A 14,596-nucleotide genomic window follows, 5' to 3' on the forward strand; every position below is an offset into this window, starting at 1 on the left:
TACATTGCACACAAAATAGCACCAAATTTTAAACACAACAGTCCCATTTTTAAATTTCTTTTAAATAAACATATGTGTAACTAACTGCACAACATCGCTCTCTTTTTTAAAGTAAGAAGTTTCTTAATTTAAGAAACTTCATCTAGCCCTTAATAAAACAATAATGTAATAATAATAACATCAAGTACAATAATGTTCTGTTTTATTAAAGTCTAGAAATAGTTTCTTAATTTAATTGAATGGAAAAAAGAAAAAAACTAAATATGCTTTATCAGTACCCTTTAAATTCCCCAGTCGACCACCAGATGGCGGTAGTGGCGCAGTGATGGCAGGAAGTGCAGCTGTAGTAAAAACTAAAGAAGCGAGTGACGTGTTGGGAAAGCCATTTTCTTAATGAACCGTGTGCCACGTTTTCAATTGTTTTACTAAGGCCTGGTTTAGCTAAACAACAATGATTGGCTTCGATACTCTGTTATCCCTCCCAAAAAATAAATAAACCCAACACTTAATTTAGCGCCATAAGCTAAACTTAGTCACGGTTAATCGGTTACGGTATTCATTTTCTTGAATGCCACTTTATCGTTTAAATAGATGCAGTGATAGCAGTGAAGCTCTGCGTCTGTGTTTGGCACAGAATGGAAGAGGAGGAAGCGCTGAGAAACTACTGCAGAACAATGATTTCTCGTGTCCGGAACAAGCGCCAGTCCCCCCGGGAGCACAAACATGGAGGAGCCAAAGGGAGCAACTGGTCCGAAACTGAGAGACAAGTTGCATCAGCGCACAGAGGGAGTAACCTCCGTGTTCTTGAACGCAACATACACCCAGCCTCCCCTCATGTGGGTCAAGGTCCCGCTGTCCCACACGCCCCCTTTCAACTAGTTACGATGCTGAGGATCAAAACCTTGAAGGAGGAGATGAGACGGGTTATGAAACATCCTTGTGTGACTCAGTTTCGCCCTGTCTGGATGTCATTACGGCTGTTCCAGCCTTCATGTGCTCTTATTTGTTGACAGGCTGCAGAGGTGGAGCTGCACGGTCCCACTGTGTGCAGCGTGTGCGCACAGGAACAGGCTTCACTGGCCTTGAAAACTTTTATCAGGAGGAAAAAGACACAACTGCAGATCCAAGCCCTGAAGTGCAGACTAAACACACGTTTGGGTAAGTGACTTTTAAGGGGTGATCATCTTAAGCTAACCCGCCAGTTTACATGCATGTCAGAGTAACTGATCACATCTGTTATCCGATTCTGTTTTTTTTTTTCCTCTTATAGGATTGGACACTTTAGGGGGAGTTGGCGCAGAATCTCTCAAAGCCCTCCAATGCCCCTCTCTGGATCTGAGAGGAGCTACTTGGCAAAGATATGCAGGTCACAGCAACCTGGGTTTCCTTAGCAACCGCTAAGGAACGTGGAGTTGCCCTGGCAACAGATGAAATGAGGGGTTACCCTGACAAAAAAGCTACAGGAACTCATTTAGGAGACCTTGCTGTCCTTTTTCAGACAGATAGCTGCAGACGGTATTAATGGAGCGAGGGACAGTGGCGTAAGTGCAGTCGAACATATTCTTGCCTCTTTATTTTCAAACACAGGCTAAACCCACCCACTTGCACTGCTCGGCAGCAGCTGTGTTTACATTCACACCCCTAAATAACACAAATGTCCAGCCTTTGTTTTGAGTGTAATAGTGGTGGTTGGGGGGAAAAAGTGCACGCTAACAGGGTTAGTACAAAACAGCAGTTTATTTTCTTATCATTGTATTAAACACACAACACTATTCAAAGCAAATGAGTCTGGCCTTTTTTTCCCTCCAGTTTTGGTGGTTACTGAAACACTGTAAACATTAAAACAACACTGTGTTGCATTTCACTTTTAAACCTATTCGATTTTATCTTGGCACAAAAAAAACAAAAAACAAAAAAAACACAACAGACAGCCGTGGCAGCAGGCATGCACAGCAAAAGAAACTAGAAAATACAGTAAAATATCTAAGGCAATAACCAATAGCAACACGGGCAACATTATTCAGACAAGTTCAAATTTTCTGCATTATTACAATTGTCAGGTGCTAATAAACTACCATGGAAATCGTACATTACATATAAACACATCCAAAGCACTGGAAAAACTACAAAATAACATTACTAGATGCTCAACCAAATCTTGACAGGTTAGGAGCAAGTTACTAAGACAGTTTGTTAAACTGGGGGGACTGTGTGGAAACTGGAAACACAGACCTGTCAGACCAGTCATGTGGACTGTACACGGCTGATTCAAGGTCAGTCTTGGACCAGTTGTCTTTATACTCCTCTGAAGCTAAAGGTGGGAGTCTACTCATCTGGCTTCCTCTTGGGCTTCTTTGGGTTGCGGGAGCGGCTTTTAGCCTTACATAATGGACAGATGGGAGCGTTACGATGAATCTGCTGGTGGCAGGACAGGCAAGCCTGGAGAAAGGTGGAGGTGGTTAGTGCGAGAACTTAATTTGAGGACTTTCTTGTGTTGTACAGATAAGAAGCACCACAGGTTTCATGCAGCTATGTAATCCATCGGCTAGTGTCTGTTGACTGAAGCACCACTAAAGAAAGACAAGAGTGAAACTCGTCAACTTGTACAGAAATAGCCACAAGCAATGAAAAGTGGGCAGGTCACAAATTAAACTTATCTTTTGTCCTCAAAGCTGATTTTAGAAGCAAGAAAAATGGGCAAGTGTAAGGATTTGAGAGAGTTTGACAAAAGGCCAAATTGATGGCTAAATGACTGGGTCAGAGTTTAAAAAACTGCAGCTCTTGTGGGATGTTCCCAGTCTGCAGTGGTCAGTATCTATGAAAAGTCCGAGGAAGGAACAGTGGTGAACCACTGACAGGGTCATAGACGGTCAAGGATCACTGACGCATGTGAGGAGTGAAGGCTGGCTTGTGTAGTCCGAGCCAAGAGACGAGGTCCCGTAGCTCAGACTGCTGAAGAAGTTAATGCTGGTTCTGACAGAAAGGTGCCAGAATACACAGAGCATCACAGTTTGTTGTTTACGGGGCTGCAGACCAATCAGGCTGCCCATGCTGACCCATGTCCACCACCGAAAGACCCAAGATTGGCATTAGAACTGGACCACGGAGTAATGGAAGACGGTGGCCTGGTCTGATGAATCAGGTGTATGTGCGTTACTTACCCAAGGAATACCTGACACTAGGATGCCCTATGGGAAGAAGGCAAGCCAGCAGAAGCAGCGCAATGCTTTGGATATTGTTCTGCCAGGTTGGGTCCTGCCATTAATTTAGATGCTACTTTGACCCGTACCACCTACCACTGTTGCAGACCATTAAAGTGTTCTGCCACAAAGCAGAAATAGTTCAGGAATGGTTTGAGAAGCACAACAACGAGTCTGAGGTGTTGACTTGGCCTCCAAAATCGAGCATCTGTGGAACGTGCTGGACAAACAAGTCTGATACATGGAGATCCCACCTCTCATCTACAGGAGTGAAAGTATCTGTTGCTATGATACCACAGCACACCTTCAGGGGTCTAGTGGAGGGTCTGCGGGTCGGAGCTGTTTTGCCAGTAAAAGGGGGACCGACCCAATATTAGACAAGTGGTGAGAATGTTATGCCTGATTGGTGTATAAATAGCTGAAGTTTATGTCAGTTAAATTCACAGTGCTTTGGCATCATTATCTGTGTGTAGGTAATACCTTCATAGGTGGAGGTTGCTGTCTGAAGGTGGCTGTCTGACGGGCGTCTTGCTTCCTGGACACCTGAAGCTGCTGTGCTGCGGCTGCGGCGGCAGCAAGGGATTCTGGAATGGCAGGCTCATGCGTCTCCTTCTGCCACTCTGCCTTCTGCTTCTCAAAGTAACTGTTCAAAAGGAAAAGCGAAACCTGGCTAGCAGTGAGTCCTATTTAATGCTTATGAATCATATTCCAGTTGAGATTACCCCATCTACACCGTGCACCACGAGACGAGGGGCGGCAAAAACTGAACAAAAGGAAGACTTAAATTGAACATTATAGTGGAGCTCACACGTCCTCTTTTTATGCACAACTTTGAGCAAAAGCACAGTCGCTGTGAGACTGTCTGCATGCATACAAACGTGTGTGTGTGTGTGCAGGGGAGGGCTGGGAAAGAAATGTGGCCTTGGACTTTATGCTTGACTGGCTCGTTTTCCAAAAAAAAAAAAAAAAAAAGTGATATCCTATTTCATTACGCTCTGATTTTTCTCGAAATAAGTCTGCGATAGAGCAGAACTTTGAGCATTCACAAACCAAACTCGATGATCTACCAATGCTCCGAACAATAAAGATCATTTGCAAGCACCACATTAACACACACATCGATTCATGCGCTAAAAGTTTATGTGCCATTTTTGTTTTCATACAAGTTAACACCTCAGTGTGAGGTTGTCTTGCTATTATGGAGGTGTAGCGTGCTCATTTGTGTGCTGAGACATCACTCTTATACGGTCTCTTTAAAAAAAAATACCCAGCAGCACCCCACAGGCCTGTGAGGTGGGATTTAATTTTCTCAGAAACCGCTCCAACACAACTTGTGATACAACTACATTGGCTACTATTACTACTAAGTACGGTTACTCAACGAAACTCGAGCAAATGGTGCTTCAAACGTCTCCTCAGACATCTCATGAATCTTTCTCTCACTGTGGTGACTTGTGTGTATGAAAAGCACTTAAGAACAACAGCGGTATAAGCCAGAACTTGCATTTACCAAGTACTAAAGTTGGTATTCAAGTATCTCATACATTCAGGATGAACATGAAGGAGCATGCCACTAAGAAAAAAGGAAGATTACCACCTGGCCAAAAATGAATTAATCAGCTAAGCTTCCACATAGCACGCGGCCAAATTAAGAATCCAAACTGCCAACAATGTCAGCCTGCTGAATTTCCCCAACAGCAAATATATTGACACCCTTTTCTTTCTTTTTTTTCCCCCATTGTGCTTTCGGGGCGATTGTGGCTCAAAGAGTTGGCAGTTCGTCTTGTAACCGGAAGGTTGCCGGTTTGAGCCCCGGCTCGGACAGTCTCGGTCGTTGTGTCCTTGGGCAAGACACTTCACCTACCGCCTACTGGTGATGGCCAGAGGGGCCGATGGTGTGATATGGCAGCCTCGCTTCTGTCAGTCTGCCCCAGGGCAGCTGTGGCTACAACTGTAGCTTGCCTCCACCAGTGTGTGAATGTGAGAGTGAATGAATAGTGGAATTGTACAGCGCTTTGAGGGCCCCGAAAAGCGCTGTATAAAATGCAATCCATTATTATTATTCATTAAGTTGAAAAGTTTTTCCTTGCATAGGGAGGAATGTCACATACTGCGAGAGAAACACCAGATCATCATCAGTCTGGTAGAATCATTAGTGAAAATACACAAGTGTGATATCTCCACTGAAGACTGCTTTTCTACAGCTGTGCTAGCACAGACCTGAAAAAAACAGCATGAGCCTTTGCAGTATTAATTTAATCACTTTAAAATATTTGCACCTATACAGCAAAATGTAGAGGATACAATAAACAAAGCCAAAGCTGTGGAATACTTCACTTCCTAGCCCAAAAATGGGATCCACTGCACTATTAGGACAATTAACTATGATTTCCTCCACATCGTAAAATGTACAATCACCTACTGTTGATGGATGTCAGCCTGCAGTTTGTGCTGCTGGGAGTCTACTTATCACCCCCCCAACCCCGCCAAGATGTACCTCTGGTGTTGTGGATAACAGGAACTTTTTGAAGCAAGAAATTTCTGTCAGCATCTGAAACTGGAATCTAGACAAGTAGAATTATTTTGTATTAGACTTAAATGTCTGAACAGGCTAACAAATCTGTTGATCACAAGAATACCTATCTGATGTTTAAACACCTAAGTGTTCAAAGGTTCTTGCTAAGACAAGAAAATTTGCCAGAGACTCTAAAAGTGTGTGAAAAAATACAAAGTAAATACTGGTCGTTAGAGTTTTAATGCCAGTTTCTAATAACCCCTATTTTAGGTGCCAGCTTCTAATAGCACATTTTTCCCAGTTACTCTTTATATAGTCATGCTGATTCTGTTGAGGTGATTTAACTTGCCAGTCTTTAGAAATAACTGCAGTTGTTCCTCTGTTGCCATCCAAATACAGTCTAGGGATGTCACCAGAAGTGATACTTACAACAACTTTAAAAAATGGAAAGACTGAAAATGTCCTGGAACTTGTTTTTTTTGTTTTTTCCTTCCCCAATTCCATATGTGCTGTAGGTAGCACAGGCCTAAGTGTTTGAATCTATCTGTACAAGCTAAAGAAGAAGGAGGCAGACACGCTCAGGCATAGGAATACACGTGGAAGATGTGTTGCAATGGCTCCACCCAGACTTACTGATAAGAAAGGCAGAGTGGGGTACAAAGATATTTTGCGGAACTGTTAACTGAGTTCCCAAAACGCAATATGTAAAAAATGTTACTGTTACTTCTTTACTGTAATTCGAGAACCGAGAGAGGAATACTTCCAATTTAGCGAAGCACCTAAAAGCCTGTAACTAAGTTTGATTCGCATGAACATCCAAAGCATGACTACACCTCATATTACCATTTTGTTTGAGACAGCTGGCACAATTGCTTTGGTATCCACTATTTTCATAGACTACAATATTGGCAATGGCTTATGTTAAATGTGTGGCACTTGTAGGTTGCTTTGCTTTCACTCTTCTTTCCAGTTCATCCCAAACCAGCTCGATGGGTTTAAGGTGAGAGACTATGCTGGCCACTCCATGTTTTCAAGCTTACTACCTTTATCCTTGTGTGTGTGACATCCACAGTGCTGATGTCATACACTGTGGAACCATCCTTTTGCTTAAATCCTCAGTGATGAACTGAATATTTAAAATTTTTATTCATCAGTCCATAACACCTTCTTCCAGTCTTCAGTAGTCTATTGGTGATGTTTCATGGCTCAGACAAGCCTCTTTTTCTTATTCTGATGTCTTAGGTTTCTGATGGCTTTCATGCTGCAAATCGACTTGTAAAACCTGCAACATGAAGTCTTCTCTTCACAGATGAAACTGAGATGTGCCTACAACTGCTATTAGGCTGTGTTTGAAGCTGTGTTCCTGTGAGCCGCCTAGCAAACCAGCTGTTGACTCTCAAAAACCTGTCTCCTGATTCTGTTGCGGTTTCCCCCAGTTTCTCAGTGCTTTTTGATGGTGAAGGAAACCGTACTCGCTGACACCTTGACTTTCTTCGCAATTTCTCTGTAGGAAAAACTTACACTTTCAAATGTTATGATGGTCTGTCTTGCATTGGTAATTGCCTTTTCCTCACCATTTTTATAGCAACACACTACTTTCTGCAGTACAATACTGTTCAAATAATGCTCACGCAGGTACGACACCACAGTGTGTGTACTTTTATGGAGACATATGGAGTTGTAAGTAATCAAGAAAATTTGGGACACCTGTAGGAATCGGTAGCACTAACTTTGAAAGCTCAATCAACCTCCATTGCTGCAGAACAGCTATAAATTGTTAACCCATCTCTTGTTCCTTGAAAAAAACCTTTTTGGATAGCTGAAATATACATTGTTTTCAGTTTTGGATAACCTTACTTTAAAAAAAAAAACTTCAGTTAGTTCATCACTTACCTCTGTACCATTTTTTTTTTTTAAATATGGTGTTCTAAGACTTTTGACCGGCAGTGTATATAAACTAAACTTAGTATAAACTAAATACTCCAAATATTAAAAACACTAAGGGATCCAACACACCAGAGATGGCCACGAGACCACACAATGAAGCAGTATTCCAGGAAATCAGCTGCCTCGCCACTGAAGCATGCCAAATTTCTGCCCTTAACCCTTTAAAGCCGGTCTGAGCGGGCACGCTCTGTTTTGCGTAACTATTTTTAAATCCCGGTAGCTCTGCAACCACGTAAGCTAGCGCAATAATTCTTTTTGCATATGAAACCGGAGGAGTTGTACTTACATCTTATGCCATCAGCTTGTCCTAGGTCACAGTTTCCTTCCACATAAAGCTTTGCAAAAACTGCATAAAAAGCGCTTGCAGCAACAAAAACATAATATTCCAGAAACACGCTTTGCCGATCCAATCAGCTGTTCATAACACTTCCTACGTTGGAATAGACGTCAGCGCAAACTTTTGCATGTCCGCCATTACCTGCCCGAAACCGGAAGTGGTGTCATTTTCGCGGAAATGTAGTTTTTTTTTTACCATCAAGGCCTCATGAGCCTATACTGGTGTTTTTAAAAGTTATCTTTGACTTTATGACTTTCTGTGTCGTTTCTGGGATGCTTAGAACTCATATTGCACTGCTGGAAATAGTTTATTTTGATGCATATGCTGCTTTTTTGCAAATTTGCAGTATAATATTTATTTTCGTTTTTCCTGCAGTATATAAAAATTGGTGTATTTCAAAAATAAAACTATGAAGACACTCAAAATAAATTTCCTGTGGTGGGAAACTATTTTGTGCAATTTTTTTGTATTTACAGTTTTGAGGGATAAGCCTCTCTAACTAGAAATATATGTTAAAAAAGCAAAAACAATTTTCAATTTTTTTGTAGTTTATTGCACTTCTTTGCAATTTATGTAATTACTATGCACTTAATGCATACATATTATTAAAATCTGGGCTATAATGGTTGTATTGATGTATAGCAACTTGAAATGCTCCCAAAAATGGCACTACAGCATGTAAAAATATAATATAAGCTCTGGCGGACTTGGTTCTATGGTAGGTCTTAAAGGGTTAAAATAATTTTCTCCTTCTTTTTCGCACTTGTGTTTTAGCACTGTCAAGTCTTCCTTTAAGGACCTGCTCCGCCACAAAATGGTCTTTTATCTCAGCAGTTTTCTCCAATGACTTAACTACTGTGTGATGGTACTAAATAAGCTAAGGCACAGAAGTCACAGGAGAGCCATTACTCTGCCAATTATAGCCACATAAGTCACTGACTGTACTAAGTTCACCATGTTTGGGGCAAACTAAATTTTCATTTTCGTGATCAGGCCGATTCTCTCAGGAACATTACAACTGTTGAAATACTATCCTGTTTGCTCAAAAGATAATGTCTTGGACTTCGATAACTATGTAATCACTTGAATAGACTTTGAGCCTGATGCTTAGATAATGCTGTTTACGATCCAAAGCCAGAAGTAAATCTTCCTTTCTGTAACTACTGCAATCTCTGTTTTAATTACAGCAAAAGTAGAGCAATAAAGCAACAAGAACAATAAATGTTTTTAAAGGCTAACTATTTTATGTCTCATCCTGGTGTCATTTTCTTTTTAAGTACTGACAGCGAAATTTTTCTAATCTTAGAAATTTAGGAGTACGTGTTTTTAGATCTCTTTATTGACATTCCCTACCCTTATCAAAATACAGTGAGATGCACTGGACTGATCCCTCTGTGTGAATTAATTCATCCCAATATACATTGGGATGTATTGATGTATTGATTGGGTCCTCTAGCCCCGTCAGCAATACCTCAACAGAATCCTGCTCATTTAAAATAGTGCAGAAACCAAATTGCTGTCTGTCCTTTGGTTGTGTGTGAATATTTTTATGTCCCACATTTGCCAAAAAAAAACAAAAAAACAACAACAACATGCCTTTGCACAAACCACTTCCCATTAGTGACTGGATAATGCAATAATAAATTTCAAGTATGAATTCCGCTGTTGCTTCATCCCCCTGACACAGTGTCTCTGAAACAGATCCTGTCATCGGGGTCATTAATTACAAGTTGGGGCCTGCTGTGTTTCATGATTAATGTTGAACACCTGTGTATCATTATTACCTGAAGCAACAGACTCTCTTAGATTTGAACTGGAGTGTTTTTGTTTCTTTTTTACCAAATGGAAAATTAATTTTTTTTTAAAGGGCATCCATTTGAAATTCAATGATTACACGAGGTGTTCCACAAAGTTCCACTTTTGGACCTTTTTTTTTTGCATATGCAATAATAAAGTTAACTACTAATTATGATTCTGGTTACCTTTGGGCATTGCAAGTGACAACATTTAAATGTGTAAATACTTCTATTTCATTATAGTAAAATGACTACAGGGTTTCTATTAGACCTGATGGTTGTGATAGGGGAGTTAAGGTTTAGTGATTGTGGTTGGTCAGATCCATGTGTCCTTCTGAATGCAGGAAAAGCAGTCAAAGAGAGACACCAAGGAATTTGCTAATTCAATCTCTGAAGAGGATGAGCTTTCCTAGCATACTCATCTGTAGTCTTAATCCATCAGCTGCAATCCAGTGTCAAGTATCCAAAGGTAAACAGGTAGCACCTCCACAAAACATAATGTCAGTCTGTTAACGTCACCGAAATACATCAGCTAAAGTGAGATTGTCACCTTTTCCTAAAGTTTTATTCGAATGCTACCTGTTCAGATTTGGATACTTGAGACTGGAAATATCTGGTCATTTATTTCCCACACGTAGCATAAAGAAATGGTGTATGTATATAGAGTACTGTGCAAAACTCTTGTTTTGTGCCTTGTTCGTTTATGTTTTATTGGGAAATGGGAAATAAGTGTAGCGATTTAATGAAACATGCAAGTATACAAAATGTTTTTTTACCACTTTAACTAGCTTTAAAGTCAATATATTGTATGAAAATCTTTACTTTTCAACAGAGCCTGAAATCACTTCCTTGAAATTTGAAAAAGTAATACTTCTCCAGGCTTCTTGAAGGACATTCCAAAGCTCTTCTTTGGTTGTTGGCTGCCTTTCTATGCCTTGTTTTGTGGATCAACACAGGGCTTACAAGGCATCAGTTGAAAGGGCCAAATGCAATTCCCACTAATCAGTTTCCTCAATTTTTTTTAAGGACACAAATATGCTAAGTTATTGGCTAATATCTAGGAATCAGCTTGTCGGTACAAAAATGCTATTTTATGCCTGTCAAACTGTGGTAACGATGGTATTTTTGTAGATTCAACTAAAAGAATCGGTTGCTAGTAATCATTTAAAATTATTGTTTTGCTAATTTATCTATTATGTGTAGATACAGCACTGGTTTGTCTGGTTGGGTTAGGTCTCTATGCTTGAATGACTCAGTGTTCAGTGGCTTAACTAAAAAATAAACAACAGTCCTTTGAAAATGGGCAGGTAAGGCTGGGCTGTATGACCACAAATCAAAAGTCACAAGTCACATCCATGACAGCTTTGATTGATTTTCAATCAGTTGTCCAGCCCTATGTACAAGGACTAGAATGCAGCCAGTATCCAAAGAATAAGTTTGAAAAACATTCTGAAAACCTGGAGAACTATTGCTCAATACCACTTTACAAAAAGTACAAGAAAGTCTGGGTCTTTGAAAGGAAACTAAAGAAACAAGAGGTCACTCAAGTCTACTGTTCCAGCAGGAAATCATATTTAATGTTGTTTACGTGATGCAGCTTCCCTCTAAGTGGACATAAGTTGGTGGATATTAGCTGCACAACTAAAACAATATGAAGTCATAACATTCTCACTAAATTTGTATTCAGTTTTTCAAACTGCTGTATTTTTTCTACCTATGACACACTGTAGATCACATTGTCTTTTAACAGCACTGCATTCTTTGTTATCGTTTCCATCCTGTCGCATCTAGACAGCAATATATCAAGAGGGCAATAAACAAACTCAACAGCTGAACTACCGAACAAGTAGTAGTATGCACTACTACTTAATGTTGACAAGAAAATTTGATGAGATTTACTGCATAAATATTATGACGTTGTATGCACTGTTTGTGTGTGTGTGTGTGTGTGTGTGTGTTTTTACTGACTCCAAGGAGAGCTTCTCCTCTTCTTCATTCAAGTTAGGGAGTCTGTGTAGACCTAAAGTCATCCTCAGGGCATCAACATGCTCCTTCAGGGGTTTGTACTCATCATGCAGGCGCCGAGTTGTTTCAAGCAGTTTATTGAGGTCATTCTCCGATTGCTTGATGGTGCTCTCCATCTAAAAGTACAAGCAAAGCAAGGGCTGATTTTTGAGAAATGCACATGTAATATACTCAGCCTAAGCTATCTGTAGTAACATATAACCACTGGAATCTTTCATCCTGCTACATACCACCAGCAGACACTGCAGTGACTAGAAGGTGTTGTGAAATCACATGAAAGTTCAACAGTGATTTAGTGGCACTTACTAGAGAACAGCACCCACTCACCACATTGATATCTGCATGGATGAGGCGCAGCTCCTCCACATGGGCCATTTTTTCTTGAAGCAGGAGATCCATTTCTTGTTTGTACTCTTTCAAATGTTTCTCCTCAGACTCCAGAGCCTCAAACTCAATCTTCAGACGAGACTTAATCTTCTGCATTTGGATAGTCTTATTCCTGCAGGCAGTGGGACAAGGAAAAAGACATGAGCTGCCAGGTTGTCTCAGTCACTCCTATGCACACGCCGCAAAAGATTTTAAACATAAAAGCAAACACAAACACATTTCCATCTGCTTTGCGGTATTGAATTTGTGCATATTCCTAAGCTCTAATTGCAGTAATGTTATGACCTATTTAAGTGAGCCTGCACTGTAATTAATTCCTACATAATTACTGTATCAAAGCGTTATAGCAAGGGAAACATTACTTTGCACTACACTACATTACACTGACAGCCTGCTAAGCTAAGGAGCTAGCTGGCAGACAGTAACAATTAGCAACGCACATCTGGCATCTTGTTGTCACACATCTGGAATGTGGATGCACATGGCTCAAATATGCGGTTAAATTACAACTTGCTTATATGTGCCACTTCAGTCAAAAACAAGTTAACACAGAGCTACACTCGCTCAAACCTGTTTAAAGAGAGGACACCGAGCAGGTCGGCTAATATTAGCTAGCTCAGTAACAAAAGCGAAGCCAAATGGGCTTTTACCTTGGTCGGCTAATGTTAGCTAACATAGCGTATACTTAGTACGTGCCAAACATTCAGGCAACCTTTAACTGTATCCGACATCTGAGTTTTACCGTATCTCCAGGATGTTCTCCAGTTTGCACATTATTTCTTGTTCGTCTGCCATCGTTCACCAGTCACTAGTCGTTCAGCTGGCCAGCTCAGTTACCCGCGAGGCCAGGGTGGTCCCCTTGTTGATAAAAACACAATAGCCAACGCGAGCGCGCACACGAGCACGCGTCCGTACTGTAAAAGCGTGGCTATGTAATGACAAGTGGAACCGCGAGCCCCCTGCTCCAAGCAACCCCAAGCAACCTGCGAGACACTCAAGTACAAACTGTCCGCTTCCTCTCTCTAAAGTAACTATATAAAAGCTATTTGAAGAAACTCACGGTCAGCAAACAAAGCACAAGAACCACACACACACACACAGACACACACACACACACACACACACACACACATATATATATATATATATATATATATATATATATATATATATATATATATATATATATATATACTTGTGACTATGTTAACCTTTCACTGAGGTTCAGATGGATTTGATGTACTCATCAGAGTCTTATTCAGCTAAATCATCATGCAGTCATTGTTCACCACCTGTTATAAATATGGCTGTGCCTCAAGTTTCCAGCTTACAAAGTAGCACTGGCAGTGGGAAACATGGCATCAGATCTAAGCCAAAATGTCAAAGTCTAAAGTGCTATGTCTAAGCATTAATTTGCAGTACTGAAACCATAGCATGCACAGTTTTTGCGAGTAAGACCAGCTTAATAGTTTAAATTAAGAGAGTAATTTTTGAAAACTTGTTCATGAAATTAAGAATTTCTCTATTGTACTTCCCAAGCTCTCCCGCGGGGTTGATGCTTGTTATGCTCCATGAAAGTGTGATGGGGTTGAGGTTAGGTGACTGTGGAAGAAAAGCGCACAAAAGACAGCACTCTCTGGTCCTCTTTCAAGTAGTTCTTGCACAGCTCGGAAGTGTGTTTGGGCTTATTACGGCACTGCAGTATGAATCCTTTTCTACAAAGGTGCAAGCCAGAAATTGTAGCATGTCCCTAAATAACTGAGTGCTACTCTTTGGTCAGACTGTCGCTGATTTTGTGCAGGTGTCAAACTCTACATTGCTCATGGTTTCCCTTTGAAATTTTCTGCTGGAAACTGGCAGGACAACCAAATTTACCTTAGCCAAGGAGGTTGTGTGATTAGTTTGAGCTGCCTGTTCTAATTTGAGATAAGGTTTTATCAAAAAGTTATGGAAATAAGGGGGGGAACGGGAGACATTATCATGATGTCTTCAAGAAATACCACAAACGAATCCAGATCAAGATATCCTTTTGGATCTGGGAGACTAAACTCATGTTATGAAGGAAATTTTCAGTCTTGGAGGAGGTATGCGGTCCCAAACTTCTCTTATTATACCACAAGAACAATGGCTGGAAACTCATTTCCTTTAACAAGGTTCTGATGAATCCCCCCGAGTGTAATCTGAACACTGCTTCAGCAAAAGGGATGCAAATCAGTGACTTCTGACAACGTGCACAAGGGGGTTAGAGGGATCAGTGCCATAGAATTACTTAAAAACACACTGCTGGTGTTTAAATACTGCAGAAACATAACTTTTTCACCTCACAAGTTTAGATGTTTCTAACTCTTCAAACTTTCTGTACTTGGTTGTGTGTTTGTAAAGCTGAGAA

General features: G+C 40.6%; 2 protein-coding genes across 3 annotated transcripts in view; one reads left to right on the forward strand and one right to left on the reverse strand.

The window, feature by feature from the left end:
* The window catches only part of LOC102797990 (uncharacterized), a 53,694-nt gene extending 51,920 nt beyond the window's left edge, over positions 1-1,774 (forward strand). Inside the window, exons 15-16 of the mRNA XM_087848193.1 lie at positions 1,014-1,158; positions 1,271-1,774. Of these exons, the coding sequence (XP_087704319.1) occupies positions 1,014-1,158; positions 1,271-1,391 (266 nt within the window). The 3' untranslated portion in view covers positions 1,392-1,774. The remainder of the gene's footprint in view (positions 1-1,013; positions 1,159-1,270) is intronic.
* zc4h2 (zinc finger, C4H2 domain containing) lies at positions 1,636-13,225 on the reverse strand. 2 transcript variants are annotated; one of them, XM_035910059.2, is made up of 5 exons: positions 12,900-13,225; positions 12,148-12,319; positions 11,764-11,936; positions 3,681-3,843; positions 1,636-2,439 (listed from the first exon to the last, which is right to left on the reverse strand). In XM_035910059.2, the coding sequence occupies exons 1-5, from the start codon at positions 12,908-12,910 to the stop codon at positions 2,326-2,328; spliced, it is 633 nt and encodes a 210-aa protein (XP_035765952.1). In that variant the 5' UTR covers positions 12,911-13,225; the 3' UTR covers positions 1,636-2,325. The 2 variants fall into 2 exon arrangements, with proteins under 2 accessions (XP_035765952.1, XP_006781817.1); XM_006781754.3 differs by having other exon boundaries at positions 1,643-2,439; positions 12,950-13,217.
* Positions 13,226-14,596: the final 1,371 nt, after the last annotated feature.

This window comes from Neolamprologus brichardi, chromosome 2, assembly GCF_056152115.1.
Source record: "Neolamprologus brichardi isolate AB-2024 chromosome 2, ASM5615211v1, whole genome shotgun sequence".
NCBI lineage: Eukaryota > Metazoa > Chordata > Actinopteri > Cichliformes > Cichlidae > Neolamprologus > Neolamprologus brichardi.